The sequence below is a fragment of the Doryrhamphus excisus genome, chromosome 11 (genome assembly GCF_030265055.1).
Source record: "Doryrhamphus excisus isolate RoL2022-K1 chromosome 11, RoL_Dexc_1.0, whole genome shotgun sequence".
Classification (NCBI taxonomy): Eukaryota; Metazoa; Chordata; class Actinopteri; order Syngnathiformes; family Syngnathidae; genus Doryrhamphus; species Doryrhamphus excisus.
Window position 1 is genome coordinate 8,762,325 of NC_080476.1, and position 20,208 is coordinate 8,782,532.

General features: G+C 41.4%; 2 protein-coding genes across 4 annotated transcripts in view; both read right to left on the reverse strand.

Annotated features, from left to right (window-relative positions):
* mtus2a (microtubule associated tumor suppressor candidate 2a) overlaps positions 1–3,497 on the reverse strand; it is a 33,407-nt gene extending 29,910 nt beyond the window's left edge. Inside the window, exon 1 of one of the 2 annotated variants that reach the window (XM_058086760.1) lies at positions 3,304–3,497. The gene's annotated coding sequence lies outside the window, so the exon portion shown is untranslated. The remainder of the gene's footprint in view (positions 1–3,303) is intronic. The other variant, XM_058086761.1, reaches the window with a different exon arrangement.
* Positions 3,498–3,651: 154 nt separating this feature from the next.
* Positions 3,652–19,525, reverse strand: slc7a1a (solute carrier family 7 member 1a). Of its 2 annotated transcripts, none has more exons than XM_058086763.1 (13): positions 15,792–16,042; positions 13,906–14,137; positions 13,641–13,823; positions 12,772–12,930; positions 12,509–12,686; positions 12,159–12,292; positions 10,313–10,535; positions 8,977–9,113; positions 8,061–8,163; positions 7,469–7,662; positions 7,238–7,389; positions 7,047–7,155; positions 3,652–5,955 (listed from the first exon to the last, which is right to left on the reverse strand). In XM_058086763.1, the coding sequence occupies exons 2-13, from the start codon at positions 14,090–14,092 to the stop codon at positions 5,768–5,770; spliced, it is 1,947 nt and encodes a 648-aa protein (XP_057942746.1). In that variant the 5' UTR covers positions 14,093–14,137; positions 15,792–16,042; the 3' UTR covers positions 3,652–5,767. The 2 variants fall into 2 exon arrangements, with proteins under 2 accessions (XP_057942746.1, XP_057942745.1); XM_058086762.1 differs by lacking the exon at positions 15,792–16,042 and adding an exon at positions 19,364–19,525 and having other exon boundaries at positions 3,653–5,955.
* Between the last annotated feature and the right edge of the window lie 683 nt (positions 19,526–20,208).

A 20,208-nucleotide genomic window follows, 5' to 3' on the forward strand; every position in this document is an offset into this window, starting at 1 on the left:
TGAAAAGGTCCTTGATTGGTTTTGTTATGTGTTGTTTTTGATGAGTGCTGGCAATTATTCCACTGTGCACCTTGTGAGAATGGACTGGTTAGATTGAATAAAAAGAGGCAAAAAAACAAAGCAAACAAAAACGAACAACACATGCATGCAAATAAAAGTATGTGGTTTAGTGATTTATTCAAGCCTGCAGACATATTAAAGCCCGACAGGGGTGCTACGGACGGTTATTAGCAAAGCCCCTCGGCCTCCCTCTCTCTCTCTCTCTCTCTCTCTCTCTCTCGCTTGTGTCGCCAGTCAAGCCATTAACTCTCACAACGTGGCTGTGAGCGGAGACAAAGAGAAGAGGGTTAAACATGCAAAGCTGATTCAGACAAAGAATCCATAAAATGTGCAACATTCGCTTTGGGACTGCAAGGAAGCTGGCCTTTGCCCACACACAACAGAAAGTCAAGTAACATGCAGACAGCCTATAGAACTGAGTCACGTCTGTTTTATACTTGAACAAGTGTAAATGAATGATGCTGCAGACAGAAACTGAGGTGAAAGATTTCCTTTTCTAGCCTTGAAATGCGAAAGTGGGTGTATATATATATATATATATATATATATATATGCAATGAGCAAGTGGCAATAAAGCACCACAGGCTGTGGAGGGGGGAGGGAGATCTGGCAAAGGATCAGTGAGAGGTGAAGGAAAGCCGAGTGAGTTTTTTTTTTGTGGTACGGTGGAGGAAAAAATATGGTAATGGTTGGAGAATAGATTGTTTGCATTCACTGAAAGGTGGAGGAGCTGCTTGTACACAGAATTGGGCAGCAACAGGAACAAGCAACCCTAATTTGTCTTCATAGGTATACACTTATTGCATATGCATGAATTGTAGCTTACATGGAGGTCCTGCAAAATAGCTGCATCCGAGCAGCTGCAACAGTAGATGCGGCCTATTTAAAGACGGATTTTTTTGTGCACTTTCACAAAAACACACAGCATCCGGCAATCAGCAACAATTGCTTTCTATACAACAGGGCGGGAGAAGTCTGTGTCGGGTGTTAAAATACCACAACCCTGTCCTGATATTGCTCAATACCCTTACACGCTGGTACCATCCCACCTCTTTTTTTTGCTTTCAGATGCAATGTCATGTGTGATGTACAATACATGGTTCTCATTCATGCATTATTTACTGCAGAAATATCAGCGGTTGCACCTTTATCGGGATCTGCACCTATATTTCTTGAGCCATATGCTCCCCTGCCCATAAACTATAGTGGTTACATAATCCTACAAACACACTAAAAGCTTCCTGCTCTAGGTTGTGATTGGCATGACTGTTCCAATGACTTCTTCTGAGATAGGCACTGTTGTAACGGACATGCTGTTCACACTTGTGAGTTGGTGCTAAAAGCATTCATTGGCATGGGTGTAAATAGCGTATTCACGTGCATGTGTGTAGTGTATATGTATGTGTGAGGCATGGCTCTGTGTTCAACCTCAGCATCCAATGTGCTGCCTGGAAATGTGGGGAGGAGCCAACAAGCCACCTTGCAGACAAAGGCAGTTTGGAGTGTGTGCCATGTGTCTTTCTTTGTACCTTTTTTCCACACTCAAATGTCATGTGGCTGTCATTCTTATACTTTGCTAAACTCACATAGTATTAATGCTGACCTATGCATTTGAATATGTATCAACAAAGATTTACAGTATTTCATATTTTGTTTAAATCTGTCCAGCCTTCCATTTTCAGCAGCCTAAGCAGTGAAGCCCAGACTTGCCTCTCCCCTTTTACTTAGCCCAGTTCCTCCACTGGCCTGGGTCTTCCTCGAGGACTCCTACCGGTCGGATGTACCCTGAACACCTCCCCCAGGGAAGTCAGAACTATGTATACAAGACTGGCATGAAATTACTAGATTAAATTGTTATATTGCAAGAAAGTCGTAAAAACCTTTTCATTTTATGGGAATAAAGGGCAAGAAAGTTGTAAAAAGTCATAATAATAACTTTAATTTTTAAAAAGAATTTTTAGAATTATTTCCCCCTATGAATCCCTAATACTCTCTGCCCTTCACTAAGTGGAAAGCCTCTAGTTTTTGTTCTATACCCATCTCCTCCTCCCCTCTTCTGTCCTATAAATTGACCTTGAAGGTCTCACCACCTGACATGTCCTACCTACATACACACACACACACACACGGTGTACACTGTAAGACAGTTTAAGCTATACAGCATTGAAACACATTCCCTAGCCCTGGGGGTGATTTTACTGGCAGAGATCTGCTGAATTGATCGCTGTTCAGACATTGCAGAGGTCAGATGTAATGAATCAATCACGCATGCATCAGCACCCTAGCAGCACACACACACCAAGGCCACAGGCGACCATGCTTTGATGGCGTATCAAATCACACATCAACGTCCTATGAAGGACTGAGAGATACATGTAAACGTCTCTGGGATAGAGTATCATAGCACAGGGTTCCAACAACACACAAAAAACACACTTAAGGAGCTACATATTACTGTAAACTTCATTGTGGAGACACACTATATAATAGACTAACTTTGTACGAGAATATACCTAAATAAAAGTGTGAATGTTTTCATTTGTGTGTGCATGAGTGCAGCTCAAGGACAAGCTGACGATCAGACAGCACTCAATCAGCATATAGGAGACAGCTGGCGTGTCCTCTACGCTCACCTAAAGTTGACCCAATCGCTTCCCTCTCTCTCTTCACGGACCAGTATTGTAGCGTAACAAATGCAAATGACTTAAAGAAGTTGCACTGGCAAGCTTTTTATCTTACAAGAGCAGGAATGATTCATGCTTTTGACCAATAATGGCTGCAGCTCAAAATAGAAAGTCGTTCCCAAACGGGAGCTAAATTATTTATGCCTGATGCATTGTACTTTAAAAACACAGTAACATTTTAAAAGATTTGTTTATATGTCGACAATGATGCCAGAGTTAAACATAACCCCTTCGGTGTGTGATCCCTCTGAGTGCAGTGGATCATCACAGGAGTTGGCCCTAAAGCTCTGATAATCTACGCGTGATCATTAGCGACACCGCAGAGACTTGACCCGCTGCATCCATCACGGTGGCAGTCTGACCTCCACATTGCTCCCGCTTTACAGTCCGGTCTGCGGCTCATATGCTCATATCAACACAAATAAACACCCCGCCCCACTTTTAAAAACACATATAACCTTGTATGAGAAATTAATGCAGAACAGGTAGCTACAACAATAAAATATTAATACATGAAAATTCTATAGTGGTAGCATAACAAACATATACACTGGCTTACCGTCAAATGCATGAATCGCCACCATGGAACACGCGTGTGCCTTCCACTCCTCTTTCTGGAGGAAATGCTGTGAAAATAGAGAGAGGGATGCTGCGGACAGAAGGGGGAGGAGGAGCTGCTGGTGCTGATGCTGCAGCCGACTCCTGGCAATGTATCAGACTCGAGGATTTTCTATATAAACACAACAGCGCACCCTGCTGGATCTTCTGGTTTCTTGTGCGTTACTGCACTCCGTTACTGTGACTACTGACAATAATAATAATTTATTAATTAATTAATAATTCAAATATTAGGAAAAGCTCCGCCTATCGCCCGAAGACAGCTGGGATAGGCTCCAGCACCCCCCGCGACCCTCGTGAGGAAAAAGCGGTAGAAAATGAATGAATATTAGGAAAAGTGTTTTAATTTTTCCCAATGGAGAACTGAAAGAATCAAACCGGTAAGAAAATACATGCACAGTTCATGGAATTTATTACTGTACAATGTTACATGTTTATTTTATGTCCCAGTTACACAACTGCCACCATTCATAGTGAGTATATATATAAGTGAAGTTGAACAATCCTGTATATATACACACATACAGTATATACTGCATATTAAACACAGGCATAACTGTGCAACACAATACAGTCGTCCGTCGTTTATTGCGGTTAACTTGTTCCACACGCGCCGCTTTAAATGAATGTCCGCAATTTAGGCTTCAATGTTAATAAATTGAATATTTTCGTACTTGGGACGAAGAATGGCTGTTTATGACTTTTAACATTATAGATATCATGTAGACATGAAATAACACCCACAGACACATTCACACTACATTGTAACTCTTAGTTAGACGACCGCTAGCTAGCAAGCTAACCAGTTAGCCTCGAATTTATTTCTTCTAAAACGTCCAAAAACTCTAAGCTTCGACGGGAGGAGGTATTTTTCACCCCTCGCTATCATGTCGGACATGCTGGCTTCATACAATGCTAAGGTAATGTACTGTAATGTAACTTCTCCATGTTTGGTGTCATTGCTGCCGCCTCGCAGTGGCGGAGCTAGGGGTGACTCCACCGGCCATCTAATTCTAGACCACTCGGGTATCGACTTATTGCCACCCGTATGAACCCAATGAAACATTTCTAGCTCCGCCACTGCCGCCTAGTGACCAAAATACTACATATCACTTGTATTTCAATATGCTTTGGCTAAAAATAGACCATAGTCTACTGCGAAATAGCAAACATTTCTGAATGCTACTGTATACACAGAAGGAGCAATAATCAACCCGCAATATTGCAAGGGGACGACTGTACTGTAAACAAATCACCCACAGACAAATTATTCACAAAACATTCCAAAAAAACACACCTTTCCCCACATTTACAAATAATTTACTTGACGGAATATAAACAAAATTTTATGTACATATTTTAATGGATTCTATATATGGTCACATGACTTTTGTACTGTGACTGCCCATAAATCCCACACAGTAAATACCTAGTCTTAAAAATAAGACGAGAACTCATAAATAGTTCTGGCTAATGTCAATATAGAAGGCACTTGGAGGCATACAAACATTATAGGTGGCCATATTAAATTTGTATCAAATTCCCTTAAAATCTGAGGAAGTATATAAAGCGGGTGAGAAAAACAAAACGTAATTATTTTTTTTATAAGCCACGGATGCGAAAAGACACAGCAGCCAGCACTGTGAGAATGTTCACGCAATGCTCAACACTCGTCATATATTTTCTAATAATATCCCCAAAATCGTCATGGTTACACGATATTCCTCTTTTACACATAGATCCTGCAAAATTGAAACAGTAGAGCTGGCATTTTTCATACTGTTCATTCCACTTATAGAACCCAACAAAGTGGGATACTGTGCACTTCCGCACAGTAACATCCCGTATTCAGATAATTCGGTATATTTGCAGACTTTATACCCCCATTGCATGCAGTTCACACAGAACAGACACTGCACAAAGGTGGAAAAATGAAAGGGGTCTATAGTCAGAACAGGTGCAGCCATTTGACCCCATTTGTTCTGCCAAGAGAAGGACGGTAATAACATCATACTAGATGAGGTATTTGTGTTGGGAGTGTCCTGCCAGAAGTCAGCGCATTTCAACATCACTTATATAAGAGCTGGCAATTAGAGAATGCAATGCTGTGGCCGCTATTTTCATCAGTGGCTGGGTGAGTTACTGCATGTTTCGAAATATGTCAATACAAAGTTGATGGAAAGGTTTAAAAAAAGACATCATCTGATGTATGCTCAGCCAGTTTCCTGTCAGCGGCGAGAAACGCAGCTGAACCCTCATGCAACTCACTCAACACAGCTGTGCGTAGTTTCAAAAGTCCTGTGTTGGAGTCTGATCACTCAACGTCCCGTTAACTGTTACTTGTTAGGGAGGTACACAGTCCAAATGGCACAGAGCGACTAACGCAAGGGCAGGTTGTCCCTTCCCTACAAGTCTCTGTCATCGTCGTCGTCCCTGACCTCTATGCCATTGTGAAGGAAGGCCTCCTTTTCCGGTGTCATGGACTCTGAACTGTGGTTGCGCTTGAAGCTGTCCATCTCCATGTCAGGAGTTGAGCGGGCCGTTGTCGCCTCGGCACTGTGATGGATGCCGTAGCAGAAGTAGATTGCAAAACCTGAAGAAAAGAAGCGACAGATTGGCATTATCTACAATGCACATTTTCTATACTCAATCTGAATCGCATTAATAAAAACATTGTGTTTTTTTGCATGATGAAATCCTTAATGAAATGGGAAAAATTGATTCCAACAAATGTTTTTACACTGTTGCGCTGATTGTGTTTTCTACAAAAAAAATAAATAATAAAACCTCATAATTTAGAAAGAAAGAATTCATAACAGCCAGGCACCTCAGCCTGAGGCTCAAAGCTAAACTCTTCATATTCAATCATAATACAAATCCAACATCCAATAATACAATCTAACATTGGTCTTGCAGAGAGAAAAAAAAAACAATGCTAACTTTGCCAGCTTTGGGAACCCCACTCTATTCACTTTCTAGCTGTATTGTATGTATTTGTTGCAATATTTACAAGCAATTTTGATGTTCAACCATTGAATCAACATAAGACTTTTAGTTGAAGAAAATGTGTTTCATATTTTTTATAGTTTAGACAGAATGTATAAGGAAAAGGACAGAGGCTCCAAGCTAAAGTCTTCATATTCAACTATTGAACTCCAGCATGACTGAATCTAATATTGGTCTAGCAGAGAGAAAAAAAAAACAAACAACCAATGCTAACTTTGCCAGCCTAGGGAACCTCACTCAATTTGCTTTCTTGCTGTATTGTACGTATTTGTTGCAATATTTACAAGCAGCTTTGATGTTCAACCATTTGAACTATTTACACTCAACATCAGAGCGTTTAGTTGAAGAAAATGTGTTTTGCAATATTTTTCATAGTTTAGACAGAATGCATACAGGGAAAAGACCTCAGCCTGAGGCTCAGAGCTAAACGCCTTCACATTCAAATATAGCAAACTGTCTGAGTGCTGTTAAGAAATATGAGCATGTCAACATGTAAAAGCAATGTAGTCGGTCAAACAGATGACAGCAGTCCGGGGAACCTAACTCCATTCATTGTCTCATTATTTGTTGTGTCCACCACAACCTGTTCAAGCACCAGCCTACTATATTAAAATGTATTTAAAATTCCCATCCCTACAGATTAACACCAACGTTTGACTCTACAAGCCTGCTCTTTACCTAAAGCCATCCAGATGGCAAACCGTATCCAAGTGCCTCGGTCGAGCTGCATCATCAGGTAAACGTTGATAAACATGCTGATCACTGGAATGAAGGGCAGCAGTGGAACCTGCAAAAGTACAAGAATACGTAGAAATGAAGTGGAGGTTATTTCAGTGGGTTCGTGTAACATGCCAGGCGAGGATTCAAACCTTAAAGGAGAGCTTTGTCTTGCTCTCTGGCTGTCTCCAGATAATAAATAGGAGGAGGAGGCACATGATAAAGATGACACAGAGTACTGCAATGTTCCACAGAGCGGAGCCTCCCTGGACTGCCAGTGCACTGAACACCAATATCAGAAGGCCTGCGTGTATTTGAAAGAACTGTTATAAATTTTGCATGAAAAAAGTTTGCATGATAGTAGCTCCGGTGTGTTCACATACCCATAATAGAGGCACATATATTGACAGTGAAGCCTGAAAGGGAGGTGGGCTCAAGGCTGTCTGGGAAGAGCAGCGTCTTCAAGCTGAACCTCTCCTCCACACCAGGTAGGATGCCCATACTGCCATCATTTAGCTCCACCTCCTCCTGGGTATTGGCCATCTGATACACTGCACTGGGCTGCTCGGGCTGATACCTGACAATCAAACATGCACACGAAGCAGACCTAAAATAATTGCTGCAAGACCTCAGGTTTTTAGTACATTGCAACATCAGCATGCTTATGAGTATTGTCAATCACAATGTCTCCAACAGCACTTCAAGTCAGTCATAATCTGCGCTGCAGGATAAAAGATGATGAGGTGTGAAATTACATTCAATATGGAAGCAGGGCTGCATTTCAATGGTTGCCTGAGAGGCAAGATCGCAGTGCATGGATGCTAACTGATGTCATGTCGATGTTATTTTTACCCATTACTCGGGGAAAAAAAATACGGAAGACTGACTTCAAGTAAAACTGTCCAGCTCGTATGACAATTGTAGCTGAATATACTGACACATAGCTGACTGTTGCATGAGAATTCTTGCACTGACCTTAGAACCAGGACACAGGCAGCCACTAATGTATAAGCCAGCAGCGTCCCTATGGACATCAAGTCCACCAGGTCCTTCAGGTCAAACAGAAATGCCATGATAGCTTGAAGGGGAGAACAGGAAGAGCAATAATTGTTAGAAACATGATTGCGGCTCTGGTCCAGACTAAGGCAGAAAATGAGACATAGTATGGTTTGGTCCAGTTCACACTGGGATTGTTAACACGGCACCACAAGCTTCCCCAATGATAGGAAATAGGATAGCATAGTGTTGAACGGCATGTAGATGTTATTTCCCTGTGCTGATAAGGGATCAATTCCCACTCAATACCCCTGAAATGTACCAGAAACCAGTCCGAGGTGCATTCCCTCATTCACCTTAAGGGCATACTCCCACTGGGCCACTAGACCAGTGTGACTTTACGTGTGCCAAAATACAATTTTTGCAACTTTCTGTACTTTCTGGCTTGTCAAGTGACTTTGTTCATCATATTGGCAGGTTTTGATTTGCATTGATTGTATGGTGCATCAATGTTGCATCACCAAACCATTCACAGCATCTTTGAATGCCTTATTTGTATTTTAGTTCATTATGCCATTTTTAAGGTTGAAAATGATTGATTTAGGCAAAAGAAATACATTAAATATGCTGTATTCAACCATGAGATAGAATGATCTATGAATTAACATTTTTACACTTACAAAATCCATGCCTATGAGATAAACTGTGGTAATTCACGTCTTTCCTGATAAGCCTCCCTCTTAACTCACAAAGGTCACAGACATTTTTGGCATTTAGACAAAAAACCTTTTCTGCAAAGCTTCTCAGGGCCAAAAACTATTTCTGCTACACACTTATAGATGGAAGTAATCATTCATCTATCTCCAAAACAACACGTGTCCCCTATTCATCTTACCAGATAGGACCCCGGCAGTCATTGTGGATGTTATGGGGGCTTTCCTCTCACTGACGCGGGCCAGGAAGGAGAAGAGCAGGCCATCACGAGCCATGGCAAAGATGATGCGAGGCAGGGGGAACATGGAACCCAACAGACTGGGTAGGCGTGGGTGGAGGTAAACAACAAATTGGGGAGGGGTGACAGGCATCAGAACAGCGACATCAGTAGAGGTCAAGAAAGAATTTGTTGAAACAAACACAATTGGTCAGTTAAGAGTTTTGCCGCACGGGAAAGAAGAAGTAGGATACAGGACTGCACTCGAGCAGCAGGGTGGACATGATGGTGGACTTTGCTACAATAACAACTCATTCCACATGAAGATTGTAACAAAATATGTACAATACTGGCACCTTGCATTTAGTTATCTTAGCAATAGAAAGTAATACCACCGTTCACATGACGTCAAGAGAGGATTAGTAACTGCCTTTTCATGCTTTGGTACCGATTTCCATCAGGGCTATTTTAAAATTTAGATAAGATACAATTCTGCATCGCTCAGCCCCCCAGCATGAAAAAACATAAAAAAAAAACAAACAAAAAACATGCGTGTTAGTGTCTCACCTGCCCCTACGCCACAGGTGAGGGTTGCAGTTAGCAGGGTTTTGGTGCGCGGGCTGATCGTGGCCAAGACCTTGAAAAGCAACCAGTCGGCAGCGATAGCCCAGATGACACGGGGCATAGGAAACATAATGCCACAGGAGGAACGAGGACACCAGGAAATATAGTATCCACACACCCGGTGAGAAGGCAGTGCATAGACAAGAGGAATATGACATAGCATTTATTTTACACAGCGTAATGCGTATGCATGGGGTGAGAATGACACAGTGGCATGCAATTTAAAACCCTCTTCACACATTGAAGTGCTTGTAATGGCCTGTATTGGCTATATACAGCCACAGCACAATCAGTAAGATATTACAATGAACCCACAGAAGTTGCATAACAACCTTCAATTTGCTTGGTTTTGAATACATTTCCCTATGAAAAAGAATTAGCTAGAAATGCATGGTTGCAGATGACCACAAAATGTCCCAACCAGGCATTCTCTAGTTGTTTATGATAAAAGCATACTGTAAATGCTTCAGTTAACACCTCTATTAATTACCAGGTGTCCACTAGTGAGTCCACTGCAATTATCTAACATGCTCCGTGCAGGAACATGTTCCAAGCGGCTGCCATACAACCACCCGTGCAGACTGATGGCGCTGAAATCTTCTTTGTAAGTCTTTACACAAGTACAGAAATAAACCTATACATGTTTCAGAAAGAAAGCGTATGAGTATCAACCTACCTTGTGGACAGTGCGCAAAGGGAGCCGACAGCCACAGCATATTTGGCACCTTCCCATCCCACGTACTTAAAGGCAACGGGAAGGGGGCTTTTGCTGTCCAGCAGGTAGTATGGCATCATGAGGGTGAGGGCTGCGGACACGCAGAAGTAGGCTACAAAACAGATGAGCAGCGAGGACACAATGCCGATAGGTATGGCTCTCTGGGGGTTTTTCACCTCTTCACCTGAGGAGAGCACAGATTATCATGTTTAGCACAACATTAGGTTCAACTGTTCCACCCTTTTTTGACCGATTGTTAGAGTACTATATTCTCCTTTAAACGATACCATAGTTTCAGATAATGAGGTTCGTGCACCACTCTGACATCACAGTGAGTCTGACTTCCTTATATGGGCGTGCCCAGGTATGAGCTGTTCCTGTACAAGCTGAGTGGGCCCAATCACAGCAGAGTGGATGTGCCCAGAGGCGGGCCGTGGGTGGAATAAATTCAAATAGACTGTTCCAAGGCAATACAGCTGGAATAGGTGCAGGTTTTGGAAGATCTAGAAAGCTTTCTGTGCAGTGTTATCGTGTGGAGCTGCTCTATGGGAGTCCACATTATGGGAATAAAGTCGTAATTACAAGAAGAAAAGTCACAAGAAGAACGTTGAAATAGTTAAAAAATAAATTAAAAAACAGCAATAATTGAAAATAAATTACAGATATGTTACAAGAATAATGTCAAAATATTTTTTAAAAAGTCGTATTATAAAAGAGAAACATCTTTTCAAGAATACCTTAATTTTTTACATGCTTACTAATATAGATTTAAACAAAACAAAATAAAAAGTTAAAATATTATGGGGATAAAGGCGTAATATTATGAGAAGCAAATTTATAAAAGTTAATCAAGAAGAATGTTGACCTATTTGGAAAAAAATGCAAAAATGAGGAAAAAACAAAAAAAAGCCCTTGTATACTTTCATTTTTCAGTGTATGTGTCCCTCTGTGTAAAACGTTTAAACACCCTTTGTTAATGGTTAATCTAACCTGTCCACAAGGGTTACCAGTGCTTATTAGAGCAAAAATATTTACTCAAAAATGCCAGTTGCCCATCTTAACTGGTAATTCACTTCAATTTGTTAGTAGCACTTTGCAATGCATCAACCTTAGCAGAATATTTAGTACAGGACATCCTGTATGGGTGTGTTGACAGAAACCAGTAAAAGTGATGGGGGTGGGGGGTGGGGCTAAGTGATTGATATAGTAATTTTTTCCGCTGCATTTTGCAACAGAATTGAACAAGGAGCTTATTTTGCATCCGTTAGACTCTTTAACTGCAGGCCATTATGCAACAGTGTACTGGAGACACTCAGGACTTGTGCAGTTAAAAAGACATTGCAACGATGTAGTGTGTATAAGTCTGGATGATTTGGCTGTTTTTGACAGGTCAAAGCCACTGAATGACCTAGATAAACACTAAAGTCTGTCTGGGCTCAAACTCAAATAATTGCTTTCGATTACGCGAGCCAATTAGAATTCAAGGAGAGGGGAGAGTGCAGCCAAGTGGCAGGACACTTTTACAAGCTTTCTACAGAGTGTACAGATTAGAAGCTACAGTTCATAAAACGATGTTCGCCTTAACCTGCGTCATACTTCCAAGTGGGCCAAGCACTCTAAAACTTGATCTTTTCTTTTTGCGCTGCCACTGCTTATGTAAGAGCACCAAATGTTTGGACAAGCTTCGGATAGATGATCTCTGCTCCATATCCAGTTACACTCCCACAAAAAGTATGTCCATGGGGTGATATTAGGGATGTGGAAATTACAGTAAGACTAGACTCGGGCCAGATGAAGTAGCACTGACCTGTGGTTGCTATGCAGTCGAATCCCACAAAAGCATAGAAACAGGTAGCGGCTCCAGACAGAACGCCGGCAAAACCAAATGGCATGAAGCCACCAACACCTAACTCCTCTCTGGTTGGTAGGATGTCTGTCAGGCTAGACACAAGGGAAGAACATTTTTGTTTTGTACTGCACTATTTTGCAGGATTTTGAAAAACTTTAAATTATCAAACAACCACGGCCATAACAATCAATAATTTCACGATTATTGACATATGGATCCGCATAAAATGGAATCAGCTGCTATCACACCCCGACATAGTTTTTGGGGGTAGCTTTCGAGTTGTGCGAGTAGAATACAGTACAACTTACTTGAGGCTGGAGTTGCTGCTATTGCTGACATGTAGGATTTCATCAGGATCCAAGTACCAGTTCTTCAGAGAACCCCTGACCAAGCCAGAGATCACCATGAACAATAAGACAAGGATATTGACGCCTGTAAAAACTTTGTTGACCATCGCTGACTCTTTCACCCCAAATGCCAGCAGACCTTTGACACGGATAAAACATGGTAGAAAATATGAGGAGGCCGGATGATAAAATGCAAATCTCTCAGGAGATGCATGTGAAATTACCTGTGAGGATGATGATAATGACAACAGCAAACATGTCCGGGTATTCTGCCAGTATTCCCGGTGCGTTCATGGACATGTAGTCTCGGCAGAAGTGCTCTATTCGCTTCCCTATCAACTCATCGAAGGTGGCGCTCCATGCTCGAGCCACACTGGAGGTACCTGAATTGCAGGAAGATTAGTTGAGGCTTCAGACACATCGATCTCTTCAGATCAGGTTATATACCGTAAATGCTCCAGTTAATGCCTATATTTATTTATACATAATATATGGTCTGTATGATAACCTCAATTATAGTTATGATAAACTCTATGAGGGCTTGGACCTCCCTTTTCTCTCAGAGAAACTGTGACTTTTTCATACTGTAGCATGCGTATGAAACTGGTAACACGCCAATGTTTAGCTCTAATTAATTGTGGCTGTAGGCAACCTCCTGCACATGATAGCAGTAGCTGAATTTGAGTGAGTGAGTGATCAGCATCCAACATCCTACCTCTGCTACTGCTAGTGTGCGGCTGTTACCAATGCCGTATTGTTTACCGTTTATCTGTAGTTTTAATTCTCCTAACCACTATTACATCATGCTAGCTCGTGTACTCCAAATCATTATTCAAGAATTTAAGTTATGAGAATATGAGAGTTTTGACATTTCAAAAACAATATATCCAATTATTGCCTTCTTCCAATTAATATCCCCTTTGTTGTTTAGGTACACACGCTCCCACTATAATTACAACATTTATAGTAGTATTGTGTTGTGCGGGTTTTTATTGGCAATGTGGAGGATGCAATTAAAACAGAACCTGAATATCTGTCCACTCTACATGAGTGCTCTTGTTGGTATTTATTACCACGGGACATGTAGACTCACCGATGATATAAGCGAGGATGAGGTTCCATCCGGTGATGAAGGCCCAGAGCTCTCCAACAGTCACATAAGAGTACAGATAAGCTGAGCCTGTCTTGGGAACACGAGCTCCGAATTCAGCATAGCACAAGCCAGCTAACACTGACGCTAAAGCCGCTATCAGGAAAGACAGCACAATGGCAGGACCTAGAAGGACAACACAAAGTCTTGGAATTAAGAGGCTTTAAACAGCATTGGACAAAAGGCATAAATCATGGATAGCGATTACCTGAATCCTCCCGTGCAACAGCACCGGCTAGCACATAGACGCCGGCCCCCAATGTGCTCCCGACTCCCAGTGCCACCAGGTCTAAAGTGTTCAAACATCGCGACAGATGAGAATCCTCCGTGTTACAGTCCACCACTTTGACCCTCAGCAACCGCTTCCCGAAACTCAGAAGCTTTTCCAGCCCCATTGGTCGGACTGCAGGGTAGGCTCACAGGGGAGAGGCAGCACACACCTTTGGAGGACGTCAAGAAGGATTATAAATCAAAGACAATGACAGAGTATGCGCCACTGGCGGTATAATGGGCGTGAGTTTGAAGCATACAGTTATACAGAAGTTAGCCGCAGAAGCTTGAACCAATGGCAGAGAGGCACATTGCTGGGTGAACGCTTTTAGCGGCCACTCTTGCAATCAGATCTACAGTATGGTGCAACAGATTTAGCACTTGACAAACTTATTTTAACTAGAACACAGTTTCCTGGAGTGTTGCATAATACAGACCAAATCCACATTGGAGTGGCCAAAAAGAAGAAAAAAAAGGGGGGGGGGGGCTATAGGGATAATCCATCATATTGTTGAATGTGTTGCTGACATAGACTATGTTATGTAACAACTCAAAAGGAGTGGAAGCAAAGCCCCGTGAAGTGGGGGTTTAACACAAAGACAATCAAAACTCACACCGGGTCTTTAAGTGTTAATAAGGACATCCTGTGCTTTTGGGGGGAAACATATAACACTGTTTATAAAGTGGGACCATACCATTTCAGGGAAAACTAGAAATGCATGATTGTTTGACGAAAACGTGCTACAATTGTTTATAATAGTTTACATGTAAAACATATCATACCGTGCCATGCCATTACATGACAGGTCAGCTGATATACACATCATCAATTGGCCCTGATTACTTATGTAGCGTCAAAAGTCTTACACCTCAAGACAAAGCACAACAGATGGCCCTACAATTCCCAAAGTACCACAGCTGTTGGGAGAATATTCTCCGGACGATAAGAAGTGGTCCAACATCCACATTCCTTAGTGCTGAACTCACATAATGGGAGCACATTCAGGACTAGAGATGGGACAGGGAAATAAACAGTGATTCTGGAGTGACTGGGCAGAAATCCATGCAGATAATGGCGTCGTTCCAGGACCTACTGACATGGGGACATGAAGTCTGAAAGGTCATGCAGACAGTGATACGGTCATGTCACACCACATGGAAAGTTCCTACGGAGGGTAACTTAAGGTTATACCCAACCACCCCCCACCCACCTTCCAGAGAAAGACTGACAAATGTTCCAGGTAATAAATTATGCACGGACTTCAAAGAGCCTCAGACTTGGAAATTGCTATTTAGCATTCCGAAGACTAAGAGAGAATTACTGTAGGTCGAAGTATCATAAACAGTACCAGTAGCCGAATGACTGCAAGTGGATGCGGGTGGATGGCATCAACCCTGAATCATATCATCTGGTAAATGAACGTAAGATACTGCATGACAACTAATGCATACCCTCAGCAAATTGCTGCTTTTTGCAACATAAAAATTAAATCATAGCCCCTAGCTAGTGAAGAGATACGTTCATAAAAAAAAAGACATAGTAAAAATAGTATGACTGGTACAGTACTTGCGGATGCATACACCCAGACACACTCACACAGACAGTAAATCAAAGCTGCTGTAATGAACTGCATGACCCCCTCAGTCACTGAGTTTTAAGTTCCAAGTGCAGAGTCAAAAGCAGCCTGTTAGTATCATTACAGTAGGTAGCATGAATGATGGTACTTTAATGGACAAGAGAAAAAAAAACAGCCAACAATGTTGTATGCAAAATCAACATCAACATTTGGAAATAACATCTTGTTGCATTGAGCGGTAACTTACTTGAAAGCGCCTTATCTGTTTCTCGATAGTGTAGGACATACAATGGGATTAAACACTGCGTTTGTTTGCTATTCTTCCAGCCGACGCGAGGAGCGTGCATAGACTTAACGGGCTCCAAAATAGGATCGGCAGGAATCACATGGCTCAGCTATTCCAAGCAGCCAGCGACTTGGCGCACTCAATACATCCTGCAGCATGGTCGCGTCATGCAGAAGTGAAAACCGAGGAATGGAACAGCTTGCTTACCTTGGAAGGTCGAACTAGTTAATGCTGTCAAATATGTTTGTTTTGTCATTGAGGTAAGTTGTGGTGCCCTTCAGTGGGGGGGAGGGGGGGTGTTGGGTGAGAAACAAGGGTGTGTTCTTAGAGAGCCAATGAAACTTAAGCAATGAGAAGACACAACTTGGCATTGACTTGGGTACTTTTTTCAGCCCTGTGACCAAATAACTGGATTGATGATGCCAAGGAGAGGACAATGAGTAGGAAGGTCAGCAGGGACAGTTACTTTAAACAAATATGAATATACATTGTGTAGCATAATTCTATAATTACAGTACATATAAATATTGCGTAAAACTGTCAAATTAAAGTTGTAATGTTATGAAGAAAGTCAGTTTTTGACATGAAGGGTCGTAATTATCAGTACCGATTATTGTCAGAAAAATGCAATATCTGTATCGGATTTTTTCCCGATCATGAAAACCGAAAAAATGCTTCACACACACGCATTCACACATACGAGCACACTTACACACACATATATGAATATGCACACAGAAGTACAGAAGTACACACCTCCATATGGGCACTCACAGCACATGGGTGCTTCTCTACACAATCTACCGTCTTATCCCTGATGTCTTTATGCTATTATTAAAGTAATAATGATGTCAAGCAGTGAGATTTTAATTACTGCAACTGTATGGCTGTAATTCTGTTTACTATCACGGTTCATGTCTTCATTGTTACTATTGCCACTGGTAAGTTTAACTGTTTCATTTCAGTGATTTCATCTCCATTATGACCCTTAGCCATCATTGACATTTAACTGATGCAGTCCTGTTTGTCACTGTTGTTGTTATGGGAATAGTTGTTGCTGCCGTTTTTGTCTCTCTCTCGCAACTGTCTCCGGCTTATTTGAATGGCAGGCAAATCTCTTCAAACTGACTCTTCATGCAAAGTCAGTTTGTCCAACAATCGTGTGCCGCTGTCGGAAGACCTATCACTCTTCGCTGAACCTTTATATCAACCATGTGATTTATAGTGAATGAGCTAATTTAACACCAAGTTGTAAATATGACGATGCGGTATGAACTGTATGTGTGGAAAAGGTGTTGAGTTGGACTTGGAAGGTAGTTTTTCATGACATGCAACAGTATGAATAATGGTAAAAAAATGGTAGAAAAGTTTCATATGGAGGCTAACCCCCCCCCCCAAAAAAATGCTACACATATCTGGATAGGCAGATATCAGTATCGGAAATTGAGAGTTGGGCAATATCAGCATTTTGGTTTTCGGCAAAAAAGCCAATATTGGACATCCTTAGTGGTAATATAATGAGTGAATGTCAAAATGTGCCATGTTCTCGTGTGTGGGTTTTCACATTCCAAAAACATGCTAGGTTAATTGGCGACTCCAAATTGTCCATAGGTATAAATGTGAGTGTGAATGGTTGTTTGTCTATATGTGCCCTGTGATTGGCTGGCGACCGGTCCAGGGTGTACCCCGCCTCTCGCCCAAAGACAGCTGGGATAGGCACCAACATGCCCGCGACCCTTGTGAGGAAAAGCGGTATAGAAAATGAATGAATAGAACTAAGAGTGCTGGTATGTGGTTGAGCAAGACCAGGCTTCTCCTATCTGTCAATAATAACAACAGGGCTACAGCGGCCACGTGCTGGCTATGTCCTTGTTTTGGCATCTAAAGGAGCATGCAGATGGAAAGAGGTCAAACTCCTCATAAACCAGATGAGAGGGACAATTGAGAATAAGTTGCGCCTCGGTTATCACCTGCTTAAAATAGATGTACTGAAGCCGGGCTCACTGCCCTTCTGATCACTATAATAGTCACGATGACGTAATGTGTTTCAAGATCCTGGTTAAACTCTAACTTGTTTGGATTTTGACTACATTTTTCCTGCAGAAAATGATCTAAAAAGTAAATCTAGATACTGAAACCAAGATTTGCACTACAGTTATTAGTGTTATGTTATGTGCTAACAGTGTTAAAGCGCTACACCAGTGAAAGACCGTTTACCATTACACATACGCTTGCATAAGATATGCACAGCTGTACATCCAGGATACGTCCTATTCCTGCAGCCAGACCATTGGTGACCCACTTTCACAGCAGCTAAAGTTAGACTCCCTGGATACAATTGAGATATGATTTACAACGCTTATAAACATATACCAGAATCCCAACTTAAAACAAAAGTTAGTGTAGGAGTTCTGACCTATATTGAGCTGTAATTTTCATGTGGTGCACAGGGATACGTTAATTCTTAGTCAGGTGATGTGTACGTTAATTACTTTTGATTTGTTGCTTATAGCATGTCTGCTGTGCAACCACTTGTTGCTTTCACTCAAGACACACCCCTTCGGAATCATGTACAGTTACATCCATAATGTTAGGACTTTTTCCTCATCGTTTTGCCTCTATATCCTTCATATTTTTTAATATACCCTTCATACTAAGCATCCAATCAGACAGCAGTGACAGCGCACCGGTCAAGGACTTATTGCAGGTGTGTCCAAAATTTTTCCACCAAAGGTTGCTGAAAAATGAAAGGGATGCAAGGGCCACTCATATGTCTTTATTCCCCAATTATATCTTTAATAGGGATTAATAATCATTTTGGTTTACTATAGCATGGTTATCTTACCTTTACCCTTGTTTAACTGGTTAAAAATTGCATATATAGTTTAATAAAGGGTTTTATGATGAGTTTGACCCTGTAACGGATTAATTCACTTATTATTCACTTATAAAATGAGCAAAAAGGCACAATGTCAAGAGAAAAAAACACATAGCATTGTCTTTGTGTTATCTTAAATCAAAATAGAAAAAATATATTATAATATCAAAGCCCCCCACCGAAAAACATGAAAATAATTATGTACATTAATTTGTTGCACTAAATTCCTTTGCATTTCTTTACATTCTACTTATGTATTAAGTGCAGCACAATACATTGCAGACACATCTAAAGTGTGCAAACAAATTGAAACGATGTAAACTCCATAAAGTTGATGAAATGTATACCCAAAGAGCTGACCAGTAAATAAGGTTAAAGAACGAACAGAAGCCTTGTGTGCAAGTAGGAACATTGTCGTGGTTGTTCAGCTCCATGCTTGCATGGGCGTCCGCATTGTGGAGCCCACAAGAAGCACTTATTAGTGCACTATAAAGTAATTAACCTCTAGCGTTATTTATCTTGGTAGGTAATTGACTGCTATAATGCAAAAAAAGCAAAACTTGGATGTATTAAGTAGCATCACGGTGCTGGTGTGTACAGTATAGAGTAGTCGGCGTGCACATGGTTACTACTAGTAAAGCACCACGTAGCTTACCTTGTACAAAGCAGCACCAGGAGCATCAGCGGCTAATTCAAGCTAGCTTGCACTCAAAACTCACCAGCGACGGATGGGAGGGAAAAAAAAGTCCAAATTGCGTTTGTTTGTTTGTAAGAAAGAAGTGATTCAAAGTTTTAGCGTGACTTGGTTTAAACGTGGTCACTCATACAGTCAGAAGTATTTATACTTAAGAAGCCACGCCTGCCGCTCAACTCTTGCAGTTGCGTAATAGCCATTAAGGCGAACTAGCGCTGGTAACAAGTCACCATTGAGTACCCACTTGACTTTTTTTGTCTTTACAAAGGCAAAGTGTTCCGTCTTGATTCATTGAATTATATTGTGGTATATACACATACATATACAGTAACACATCATGTTACTGTACTGTACTGTACTTATACAGGGACATGCCAATGACATCTGACCCATCTACAGGTTCAATTCAGTTCAAACTTAACTTTTTGAGTCCTAAATATAGACGATCTTCGACCATTTTATTTTGCAGTGAGTCCTTAAAAACAGCAGTTCCTGTCATTTAGCGAAGTGGTTCTGAACTGGTTTGTCCGTGGGAGCCACCATCACCCTGTCCTTTTTCAACTCAAATTTGAGGTTACCCAGCATGCTCTGCAGATTGTAAATGTGGGTTTAGTTCTGCAGATAGACACCTCTCTATCTTTAAATGTTGGTGGCACCATAAAGACTATCCTTCTAGAATAAACGTAAGGTGAGAATGTCCTTAAAAACAGCAGCATTGTCGTCATGAAGGATCTCCGAGTATCATTTTTGCAGATGATCCTAAAAAAAAAAAGAAGTGCACTTCTGTCCTACATATGATCTTTGAC